This window comes from Psittacula echo (assembly GCF_963264785.1).
Source record: "Psittacula echo genome assembly, chromosome: 2".
Lineage (NCBI taxonomy): Eukaryota > Metazoa > Chordata > Aves > Psittaciformes > Psittacidae > Psittacula > Psittacula echo.
Genome location: NC_137737.1, coordinates 156,860,929 through 156,873,910, shown reverse-complemented (window position 1 = coordinate 156,873,910; position 12,982 = coordinate 156,860,929). Strand labels below are relative to the sequence as shown.

Below are 12,982 nucleotides of genomic sequence, written 5' to 3'. Positions count from 1 at the left end.
ATTACTCGTAGTATGGCACATATAATGAAGTGTTTTTCTATGGAAAATGAACATGCCCAAAGGTTGTACTTGCAGCATAATACAGTTTGTTCTTGGAAGCTGACACGCTGGTTTCCTCAGCAGCATTTTCGCTAACCCTCACAGAGGCATTCCAAATTGTTAGGAGGGAATAGAAAAAGTAATTTTAAAGCTCTGCGTCAGAAAGGACTCTATATAGGGATGAATTTATTTAAGAACATTTTGATTTCTGGTTAAATTTCTATTGTGTAAGTAATGATGTAATTATATATTTAAAAAACTTTGTGTTTGGGTAATTTCTTAATGAGAAAATTTCTTATGAGTGCTTACACACACTTAAGAACTCAGAATAGTTATTTGCATAGTTGTGCATTCCATCCATTCCCTGAGCAAATTAATTGTAGTAGCATCAATACTACTTACTGTTAGCGTGATCAAGTTCTGCCTTTGAATTAATATTCTAGTTTCATTGGTAAGCAGAGGAGGAAGCAGGCATGCAAACTAGATACAAATAATTGAAGTGATTAACGTAACTCTTTAGTCAGTGCTCCATAAATAGAGTGCTTTGAGAAATTCTGCTGTGCGCTTGTGTCAGCTCATTGGTAGAAATGAGTTGATTTTGCTTGGTTTGTCTGTGGTAGCAAGACTGTAGCCAGCAAGTTGAGGAAAGTAATTATTCCCTTCAATTTGGCATGTGAGAGACAACGTCTTTAGAACCAACGCCAGTTTTGAGCTCCCTGTACAATAGAAATACTGACGTACTGGTGTCAGTCCAGCAGTGTTACCAAGATGGTTGGCAGGCTGGAATGTGTGACATGAGGTCAGGTTCAAGAGCTACATCTGCTGAGTTTGTAGAGGAGAAGAATACTGGGGTAATTCCTATTGCTTTCCTTGATCCCCAAATGGGAAAGTGTAGTGAAAATGGAATCAGTCTTACTAGAAGTGCCCAGTGTAAGAGTCAGAGTTGGTGCAGCAACGGAAAACTTTCCTAATAGAAAATTCCCTTTTTTCCAGTCGTGAGGGTGATCATACGCTAGAACTGGTTGCCCAGAGACAGCATGAGATCCCCACCTGGAGAAATCTTCAAAACTTGAGCAGTGAAAAACCTAAACTACTATCAAAGCTGCCCTTGTTTTGAGCAGTGAGCTGGGCAGGAGGACCTTTAGCATTTCCTTCCAGCCTAGGTTGTTCTTGCTTTCCAATCTCATGTGTGAGATTCTAGAATGTGGGAATAGTTATTACTTTATCACAAGAATAAACTGTTCTGTTTTTATTTTAATAATTCAAAGCATTGTTTAATATTTTAAGATGTTTTGTTTTATTATTAACATGTACTCATGCCTGCAGTCCCCATGCCCCCTTGTTGTTTGATTTCTCATCGTGTATCACACTGTATTATATTAGTCTCACGGAATCATTCATAGCAAGTTTATCTTTTTCTGTCAGTTAGTGGGGAGCTTCAGCTTGTTTGTCCCACAACCTTTTTCCTTCTGACTCAGCACCTTACCTTTGCAGTATGACTACTCATTCAGGCTTGCTTCCAGCGATGAGTAGTATTAAAAGTTCTCCATTGCTTGATTGCCTTTGTTCTTTACCCTTTTTGTTGTCCACTGTTAATCATCATGTAACTGTTGTGAAATCTATAGTCTTATACCTTTATTCTAATTTTCCTCCTTATCTTACAATTTCTGATTTCTTGTTCTGTTTGCTTACTCGTTTCATGTTAAATGAATGCTGGAAGCATTGATCCAACCTTTTACCACGATACTTTTCCCAATATGTCTTCCTGGGGTTTAAGGCTGAAAGTTGTGATGGTAAACAACTTAGTATTGAGCCCAAGTCATTAAGGAGAACGATTCCCCATTGAAAGACTTCTCTAGCTTTTTGAATGATTTGAACTATTAATGCCAGGTACATGTAGTTTAATTGAGGTATGCTGAAATAAAAGAAATTGAATTTTTAGACTTGACATGAGACTCTGGACACAAGACTTTGATCAGTGTTGCTTAGATGATAAGCCCTGTACTATATGCAGAGTTGATGCAATTTCTGTTTTCTTGTTCTCAAAGCTCTTTGCCCATCTTTTTGTTCCTACTATTTATTCCCTGTCACGCATATTCATGATTTTGGACTCTCTTTAGATAGCCATTTTTCATGTGTGAACAATTTCTGTGTTACTTTTCTATTTCAAGTTTTTCTTTTGTCTGTATAGTTAGAAGACTGATCCATTGAAAGGTGCAATAAGTGTTTGTAAAATGACAAATGAATATGTTTAAATATGGAAGGGATTCAGTCCAATGACTGTATTTTAGTTGATAAAGTGAAGTCAGGGAGGCCATTGGGATGATCAGAGAAAGTGCTTTAATAAAACTGAGCAGGTATCTGAAATAAGAGTGAGAGTGTGACAAAACTGAGCCTAACTAGCTATGGGTTCAGTGGATTAAACAGATTATTTTTGCTGTCCTGGTGGTGGAGCCCAAGTTAACATAGAATAGAATCATAGAATGGTTTGGGTTGGAAAGGACCTTAAGATCATCTGGTTCCAACCCCCCTGCCATGGGTAGGGACACCTCCCACTAAACCATGCCACCCAAGTCTCCCACTGGAGCTGTGATGTTCAGCTCTAAGTCTGTATACCACTTTTTTTCCCAGGAATTTTGGTTTCTGCATAAACTCGTTCAGGTATGTGAATGAGAGCCTCTATCTCTTTTGCAGTTACTAAGACTTTTTTGTAACCGGCATAAAATGATCTTCAGATTTCAGGCCTTCAGAAATAAATCTGGGAAATCTCTGATGGATATTTTTGTATCTTGGGACAAATGTTTGAAGTTAAAGAAAGTATGGTCTAGTGAGATCTACTGTTAATAGAAAATGAATGTAAAGATGCATTGCAAGGTGCGTTAAGTCCTCTGAGGTTTTTACTTTTTCCTCTTTGTTTCTCAAGTTTCTTATAAAAGGGGATAAAAGAAAAAAAGCTTAGAAAGTTTGAGGTATTGTTATTTATTGAGTAAAAGGATTTTTTCTCTACTTATTGTAGCAGATAGAGCCTTGGTTCTGTAAAGGCTACAATATATGCAGAGCAGTGAGTTTAATAAATATTATCGATATTTAATAAATTATTATAGAACTAAAAATACTACCCCAAAACATAGAATCATCGAATAGTGAGGGTTGGAAAGGACCTTAAGATCATCTCGTTGCAAGGTCCATCTAGTGCTAGCCCTGTCCAGCCTGGCTTTGAGGGATGGGGCATCTACAACATTTCTAGTGCCTCACCACCCTCACAGTAGAGAACTTACTCGTTATGTCTAACCTGAACTTCCCCTGTTTCAGTTTGAACCCATCACCCCTTGTCCTATCACTACAATCCCTGATGAAGAGTCCCTCCCCAGCATCCTTATAGGCGCCCTTCAGACACTGGAAGGCTGCTCTGAGGTCTCCACGCAGCCTTCTCTTCTCCAGGCTGAACAGCCCCCGTTTCTCAGCCTGTCTCCATACAGGAGATGCTCCAGCCCCTGATCATCCTCGTGGCCTCCTCTCGACTTGCTCCACCATAGGGATAATGTAATTTATAGTATGAAGTCATTATTCAAACAGAAAGTCTTTGTTCTGTAGTTCTTCTGTTTGGGGCCTGTATTTATTTGAAGACGTCTGAAGTGTGGCATTTTAATTAATGATGCTGCAAGAGTCGCTTTTAGATGACTTCATTTTTGTAAACTTCCGAACTATAATAGCGAAGAACTCCATGTTAAGGTTTAAAAATACCATCTAAAATTCTGGTAAATCTTTATAATCAGTCCCATAACTTAGTTTATGGTCATTTAAATTGTTTCCATGAACCACTCTTTAGTGAATTCACATCTTTGTATTGTTTCTGCCATCTTGTGAGGGTGGTGAGGCACTGGAATGGGTTGCCCAGGGAAGTTGTGAATGCTCCATCCCTGGTGGTGTTCAAGCCCAGGTTGGACAGAGCCTTGGGTGACATGGTTTAGTGTGGGGTGTCCCTGCCCATGGCAGGGGGGTTGGAGCTGAGTGATCTTATGATCCTTTCCAACCCAAACCATTCTATGATTCTATGATATTTACTTACTGATATGCTACATTTAATTCAAGCTATATTGGGCAAGAATGTGCACAAGAAAGGTGAGAGGGAGAAGGATAAAAACGATCATGTTTGGTGTTTTCTAGGTCTACCTAAAATAACCTTACTAGAAATAGTAGAGAAATCTTTCTTCTAAATAATACATTGTATAAAGCACATTCAGCATAAAAACTAACTTTGAAGGCAGTGATACGTTAAAAAAAGAATGGTTGTATTTCAGGATTGGTAAGTAAAGCCTAAAAAAAGCAGTTACGTACTCATATTGCTTTAACAGCATCTCCAAATGCTGCCATTTACATCCAAGTTGTTTTGTTACTCTAAAACTAAATCGCGGTTTGAAGTGATTGAAAGACATGCTGTGATAATAACATGCATATATTCACTAAGACAGTTTAAATTGCTTTGTAAGAATGCAAGGAAATGTGAGATTGTTTTTTGCATTTGTGTATGATTCATATATTCCCTGAAAAAAGTCTTGTTTCTGGGTAAACTTTTCCTATAAGGTTAGAAAGAGCAATGATTACTAAGCAATTAATAAATATTATTACTTGAAATAAGAAATAAGACTCTAGGGGAAAGAAATCTAACACTTATTTCCCTTCTTTTGTGTATCTGATATGTTTGGCTAAAGGATATGACTACTTCAGCCTTGATTTGATTTTCACTGTTAATCTAAACAATTTTTAGGCACCAGAGGGCAATGTTGGGCAAATATTGCTGATTCCTGCTATTCAGCCAACAGCGATATTGAAAATGTCTTTCAGTCATTGTAGATCTGTCATTGTCTTTTCAAACTTATATGTGTGGGTTAAGTTTTAAGGGTAAGTATCTTGATTTCAGTTTATATCTGGAACTCAGAAGCCTAATTGAGGTTTATATTGGATTTTGTCCATTTCAGTGAGTTTTTATGTTTTCTTAATACCTTTACTTTAAAAACTTAAAGTTCTACTGAATACTAAAGCTCTTATGATGAAAGAAGTGAATGGTTTATTCTCTTTTATGGGATAATATGTTTGAAGCTCTTTTATTTCTAGTCCAGGCATAGTTTGTGCTTAGTGTAGGTGTTTTGGCATTTGCATTGCATTTGTTCTCTAAACAATCTCTTCGTTTTCATGGGTTTTGTTGTTAAAGAATAGACTAAGAATGCATTCTTAATGCATTGTGAGAAAACTACATTGCACTGAGGACTTACTTTGCTTTAGCAGTTAGCTGTGATCAACATGCTGTTATTGCGATCAGCATGATCCAAGGGTGTCATTTCGGTATCATTTCAGGGGTTAGGGAACTATGTGCACTGTAGATAGCATTTTCTTTTTCCTTGACTATTACTAAATCATTTTATACCATCAATTTTAATAGTAACTCTTCCTTCTTGTCCATAGGCACATGCATGTTTTGGGTGATTGTACTCCAGATGCATTCACGTGCCTTTTTGTCTATTACTATCTCTATTTATCTTGATTTTTGTCTGAATTTTGTCTGCTGTTAGTACACTCCTCTTAAACGCTTTGGCAGTGAAGGTGCTTTCTGTGACATGTGGGTTGCAATCACTGATTCTCCTGAGCCTTCACCATTAGCCTTTAAAAATATTACCATTGATATAATTTTTCTCAGATCATTTCCCTGTGTTATTTCCCTTCATGGTTGTGATCTTTAGTTTCTCCAGGGTTATGTGACTCTGATCCATTCCAAGCCTCAATTCCCTGCAGTAAGGGAGCTCATAGGTGTCATAGCTCAAAACCCTTAGCTGGGCAGTAAGGTTTTGACTGGCACCTTTAGGATAGGATGGCAGCCTGTATATGTGCACATATGGCTACTTTAGATGCATTTCCTGAGGCTGTGCTGGTTTATGGCCACCTTCAAGTTATTTTTTCCTTTACAGGACCCTAAAGGGCTTTCAGGGCTATGTCTTCCCATGCACCCCCTCAATTCAGTTTGATAGTGGAAGATGGGGGACTAATTCTTACTAAGAGCACAAGACTGATTATACTGCAAGAAGTGAAATGGTTGTATATAAATGTATGTCCTGCCATCCAGCTTGATTAAAAATGTGAAGCAGAGGAGTAAGGACGTGGGAGAAATCTCCCTCACTGCTTCCCTGTCCCCCTTGCCTGAAGGGAAACTGGGCTAGTTAGGACCATGTCTTAATGAGGAGCTTCCCATATTCCAGAAAAGCGACCTGACTGTGGTTTCACAATGGCATTGTGAGTAGTGTTTTGTGTATGTTTGTAGGCACTTGATAGACTGGCTAATTTGGGGAGTTAGCTAGTAACCGAAAAATAATGATGTGTATTGCTTGTTTCAAGGTAAGTCCAGTGCAGTATGAGGAGAAAGTTTGAACTGGAAGGGCTTTCCAGTATAACCACTGCGTTAAATTACCTAATCCTCTCTTAGACACTACCACTGAGGGACATTCTAAAGCTCCCTAGATAAACATACTGGGAATGTTTAATGTGGAGTTGGCTCTACTTCAGAGTAGGTAGGTGGATTAGATAATAATCAGAGGTCCCTATCAGTTTATCATATTTACATGTGCTATAGCTGATACTGAACAAGACATTGGAGGGTTTTTTTTTGTCATTGATTTCTTTCTAGGACTTTTAAGTAGTTGCATGTAAGTATTTAGTTGAGGTAAGTCCTGAATAATTCAAATATATGTGAATATTTGGCCAAGTGACAGCTCAGTGCTTTTGGGACTGAAATATTCTTACAAACCTTCTGTACCTGTTTTCACAGTGAGTTTTGGAGAGCATATAGGGTCACCTTTGTTTATGTTCTGAGATTTGCTTCAGCCACAGCAAAAGCAGAGTGATTATGAAGAAGACTGAGGCTAAGTCAGTATTAATGTAAATGTTCACCCCATTTTTGTGGGGTGAATCTCGAAGGATTCGTGTTCAGTCACATACTATCAATTTAGTTTCATCATATCCATTATTAGTTTGCATTGGCTAGTTGTTGTAATAATTATTTTAACCTCCTTATTCTGAATCATTCCAGCCAATATTGATGTTTGATTTCCACTGTCCAAAATATAAGCAAACATATAAATAAGGTCGTAGGTACAATTAAGCGCAGGTACAAACCGTCACCATGCAGACTGTATCACTTGTTCTTTTTACTGTGCTTGGATATAAATAGTTATTAGTTTTTTATGCCTCATTCCTACCTCAGATCCTGAAACACATTCCACAGTTGAATACAAATCTTGCCCTGATTCTAGGTGCATGCTTCAGTCACTGGAACTTAAAACCCAAAGTAACCGCTATGAGCAAATGGGAGTAAATCGTAAAAGTTTGGGTGATGTAATGGAAGGGATTAAAATAGAAGTATATATCATAAAAAGATAAGTGTACAACATACATGGATTAATCTATGTAATATGACCTTTTCCAGGGTCTCCTGACAACAGGAGTAGAATTCGAATCTCTTCCTGCGGCTCTTTCTCTACCTGCAGAATCTGGTCTCTACCCGGTTACTCTTGTTGGTGTTCCTCAAACTACTGGGCAAATCACTGTCAATGGTAAGGAGTGTCTTTAGTCATTCTCTTTCTAGCAAAACAAGTATGTGTTTTACATCTCTGGATTACATAAATTAGTATGGCACATATATATTTATCACTCTAAGTTCTCGCTAAGTTAAAGCAAAAACAAAAAAGACATGTTTTCTATACTAGACTTCATTAAAAGCATGGCCTGATAAGGTGCTTGCTTGCAACAGCAGTGATGAGCACATACTTACAATATCTCATGTATGAGAAGAAAAGGATAATGAACACAAACTCCCCTTTATTAACACTTTCATTTGGAAAGCTTCCGAGGAGGATTACTTGAACCTTTTCATAAGAAAGCAGAAGATAATCTTGCAGTTCATTTTTCTTAATTAACTGTGTTCATGTAAAATGACAGAATTTTTTGCAGATTGTTTCTGTAGAAACAATTTAGCTGATGTGTGCAGTGTTCTGCAGTTGAGATATCGTGTCATTAATAAGCCTAAATAAAATGGTGTTTGTAGTAAGTAAAGAGAATTAAAGAGCTTTTGTAGAAGATGAGCTGATCAGCCTCCTTGAAAAGGAGGTATATGTGAAGATGATAGATTCAACAGGTACTAGGACTGAATCATCTTAACAACACGCAATTTTAGGTACCTGTTCCTGGAATAAAGTGTTACAGGGGAAAAAAGCATTTTGATAAAGCTAAACACCAAAAGAAGATGGCTTTGAGCTTGAAGAAACACTGTGCTCACAGATGTTTACTTAAGTGCTTTTCTGTCTACTCATAAAATGATTCTTCATATGATTTCTTTTCTTTTTCCAGAAACTGTTTCGGTAAATACAGAATAGAATCAAAGCATTCAGAACATTTGTGCTGTAGTTGTCTGCTTTTAGTTCCACCTACTAAAAATATATTGCAAGTAGAGGAGTTGATTTCTGTACTTGGTGCCTGTTTGTGTGTCAATATATCAAAGTTTCCTACAGATACAGCTTATATATATTGACTGCTAAGGAATTGAAGTGCAGGTGCTTTCCTTCTAAAATGAACATTTTAGAGGATAAGCTGTGGTCTTTTATGGCGGGTGTGTAGAATTATAGAATGATTTGGGTTCTACTATACCAGGTTGCTCCAAGCCCCTTCAACCTGGCCTTGAACACTGCCAGGAATGAGGCAGCCACAGCTTCTCTGGGGAACCCTGTGCCAGCGCCTCACCACTGATAGTAAAGAACTTCCTTCTAATATCTAATCTGAATCTTCTCTCTTTCAGTTTAAAGCCATTCCCCTTTGTCCTATGCCTATGTGCCCTTGTAAAAAAGTCCCTCTCCAGCTTTCGTTTTGGCCTCCCAAGTTACTGGAAACTGTTCTGAGATTTCCCCAGAGCCTTCTCCAGGCTGACCCAGCCCAGCTCTCTCAGCCTGGCTCCAGAGCAGAGCTGCTCCAGCCCTCGCAGCATCTCTGTGGTCTCCTCTGGACTTTCTCCAACAGCTCCACGTCCTTCTTATGTTGGGGGCCCCAGAACTGGACGCAGGGATGCAGGGCGGTCTCACGAGAGCAGAATAGAGGGTGCGAATTACCTCCTTGGACCTGCTGGTCCAGCTTCTTTTGATACAGCCCTGGATACTTGGCAGCCCCGGCTTTCTGGGCTGATATCTGTATGTGAGTGTACATATATGCATGCATATATGCTTCTTTTTTTTTTTTAACTGAATAATTTCAGTTAGCATTCTTTTAGCTTCTGGATACAGTTGAGACTTTTGCTTATTAACAGTTTTTGGAGGATGTAGGGAGCTACATCCTTGAAGTCTAACAAGTTTTAAGTGCAGCCATGGATTAGGTGATATCGTATAAAATCTTCATCTCTATACCTTGTGTTTTCGTATTGAACTAGTAAAGGATTCCACAGAACTTACTATAATGTATGGTAGAAATCATGGAGTTTCAAGGTGGTGGTTGTTTTTTATCTTACATCTCACAGATACAAAGCCATACATGATTGTTGTTTATATGTTGTGATGTAGTTATAAATGTTGTTTAGGAGATTTGAAAACCTTTTACATACTTTTGTGTCCTGAGAAGATTTTCCTGTAGAGAAGGTGGTGATTTGAGTAGCAGAAATATTGGCAAGATCTGACTGGTAAGCTCAGTACTTTTAGACCTCGCACAATACAGAAATGCTCACAGCATACTGGTGTTTTCTTCTAAAAATCAGGTTACCACACTTCAGTTTTTGGTGTCTTCAGTGACTGCCTTCTGGACGATCTGCCAGGAGTCAAGACCAATGGCTGTACTGTTGAAGTCGTTCCAGCTTTGCCAAGGCTGCAGATCAGTACCTCCCTTCCAAGGTGAGAAACTGAATTCAAGGTTGATTTTATCTGGTCGTATTTAAGCGTTAGTCACACACTGAATAAAACCTCTTTTGTCTGAGTATATAATCAGTGTGTTAGTAAAATTAAGACACAGACTGTATCCCTGCTATTTACTTTAGGGTATAAATCTGAGTTTTTTGTTTTACTGGTTAAAACCTTGTGATTTCATAGAATATATTTTGAGATTAAATCAACTGATGGATGATTACATGCTGTACAACACTGTAATGGTCATTCGTTATTAAAATCATACTTCCAAAGGAATGAATCTTTTAAAGGTGAAACAGTCAGAAAATCTTGAAGCAAAGAGGTAATCTATGGAGTAGTGTAGGTTGGAAAGGGTGCCTCTGAAGGTTGTCTGGTCCAGGATCTTGCTCAAAGCAGGGATGGCATTCAGAAGTGCTATAGAATCATAGAATAGTTAGGGTTGGAAAGGACCTTAAGATCATCCAGTTCCAACCCCCCTGCCATGGGGCAGGGACACCTCACACTAAACCATTCCACCCAAGGCCTCATCCAACCTGGCTTTGAACACCGCCAAGGATGGAGCATTCACAACCTCCCTGGGCAACCCATTTCAGTGCCTCACCACCCTCACAGTAAAGAATTTCTTCCTTATATCCAATCTAAACTTCCCCTGTTTCAGTTTGAACCCGTTACCCCTTGTCCTATCACTACAGTCCCTGATGAACAGTCCATCCCCAGCATCCTTGTAACTTAAATGTTAGATCAGGTTGCCCAGTTCACTATCGAGTTAAGTTTTTATTGTTTCCATGGATGGGGTTTCCCTCACCTCTGTGGGAAATCAGTTCCAATGTCTGACCACATTCAGAAGAGTAAAAATCACCCCCTCTTCTCTTCTTCAAACTGAACCAACCCAGCACTTTGAACCTGACCTTGTGTGTCATGTGCTCTTGCCTCCTCATCATATTGATAACCCTCTTCTTGACTTGCTGCAATATTTCAATATTGCCATTGTTCAGAAGGGGCCCAGACTTGATACCATACTACAGAAACATTACGTTTAAGAGGTACAGGCCTATACACTCACCAAAAAGGACACAGAAGTAGAGTGGGGTTTCATGCAGGTTATTTTTAAGAATGTGGCTGACTAATTCCAGGATTTTAGAGGAGGCTGGTAAGACACTAATTCAGTTCACGTTTTGGAACTGTTCAAGCTTCCAGAGCATTCATGTGTTAGGCTGCACGCTGATGACTGCATCTGAGTCTTGCCATCCAACTACCATTTTAGAAAGTGTTTTAAAAATACAGACTTTCAGGTTTGTTTGTTTGGGGTTTTTATTTTTTCATTTATTTTTAATATTCCTTTTATGTATGGTTTACTCAGTGAAGCAAAGGAGTCAGCTTGGTTCTTATTTTTCCATACTGATTTCTACCTTGCTGCTGGGGAATGGCCTGTGTTGATAGCATTGTATTACAGAGATATAAAAATAATACCCTGATGAAGACAGCAAAATAATAAAACACTGCAATTAAGTTACATGTTGGTAAATTCCCTATAAAAATTCTGCTAGATACCGAGTCTGTGTCGTTTAGCTGTAATGAAAATTAATATTGGATATCTCAAGATACGAATATATTAAAGAACATCATGGGTTTGAAATACAGAGGGAATTGCAATTGTTCTTAAATGAGCATAGTATCTGCTGTTTGTGGGTATATGTTCAGCTGATAACATAGGACATAAATAAGATTTCTTTGTATCTTGGTGTTAAGCATCTGAAGAAACTAAGAGTTAATTTTAGCTTCAGAGCTTGATCTCAGTTGCTGTGACATCCTTGGAATTCAGGTGCACTCCTAGCTACCTTACAGTGTAGAATCATAGAATAGTTAGGGTTGGAAAGGACCTTGATATCATCTAGTTCCAACCCCCCTGCCATGGGCAGGAACACCTCACACTAAACCATGCCACCCAAGGCCTCATCCAACCTGGCCTTGAACACTGCCAGGGATGGAGCATTCACAACCTCCCTGGGCAACCCATTCCAGTGCCTCACCACCCTCACAGTAAAGAATTTCTTCCTTAGATCCAATCTAAACTTCCCCTGTTTCAGTTTGAACCCGTTACCCCTTGTCCTGTCACTACAGTCCCTGATGAATAGTCCCTCTCCAGCATCCTTGTAGGCCCCCTTCATGACAAAGGGGTCTCTGTTTGCCATCACTTACTCCTTCTCCCAGCCTCTGTAATACCAGGAAATTGCCTTATGCAACTCCTGTCAACAGTGTTTTATCTTTGGGGTTCTCCAGAGGATGTTGCACCTGTAAAAGACATGGTAAAGAAATGAAACAAAGAACGTTCTTCATTTTCAGACAGCAGGATGAAATCTGAATCCGATTTCTTGCATCTTTGCCCAGAGAGGTGGTAGATTTGCCAAACCTGGAGACATTCAAGGCCAGGCTGGATGTGGTTCTGAGCGACCTGATCTAGTTGAAGATGTCCCTGCTTATTGCAGGGGGGTTAGACTAGATAAACTTTGAAAGTCTCTTCCAACCCAGACTATCCTGTGATTCTGTGATCTTGCTGGTTTGCTTTACATTTACATTTGCATTGACACCCATCTTGCCAACATTTGATGTTGACCTCTGTTCTTGAGAGAGAGTCTTTTCCTGACAAAGCCATTCGTTTTTAGAGCTGATGGTCTTTGGAACCTTCAATTGAAGCTGAGCTGCCTTTTCTCAATTTTTCACCAAGTTCATTTATTTTTGAAGTATTTGAGATAATCTTGTTCATGTATTTATTGCCTTGTTTCTTTGTAGGTAAAACTGCTCATAAGTAGGAAAAAGTTTGTTTGACAGGTCAAAGTTAGATATCTGTTCATAATTTCTTCAACAGTTGGTTGATCTAATAGTAATTTCTGGGTATAGTCGTATTGGCAAGAATAATTCCAGGGCTTTCTAAGCATGCCATAATGTCTTGTTAGAACTGTAAAATCTTTTTTTATTGATCTGTGCTATGGAAGGTCAATTTAATATGCTTAATTTAG

General features: G+C 38.8%; 1 protein-coding gene across 1 annotated transcript in view; it reads left to right on the top strand.

The window, feature by feature from the left end:
* TRAPPC9 (trafficking protein particle complex subunit 9) overlaps nucleotides 1–12,982 on the top strand; it is a gene marked incomplete at its 3' end in the record, with an annotated part of 503,806 nt that overhangs the window by 57,666 nt on the left and 433,158 nt on the right. The window contains exons 14-15 of the mRNA XM_080610640.1: nucleotides 7,514–7,640; nucleotides 9,821–9,953. Of these exons, the coding sequence (XP_080466766.1) occupies nucleotides 7,514–7,640; nucleotides 9,821–9,953 (260 nt within the window). The remainder of the gene's footprint in view (nucleotides 1–7,513; nucleotides 7,641–9,820; nucleotides 9,954–12,982) is intronic.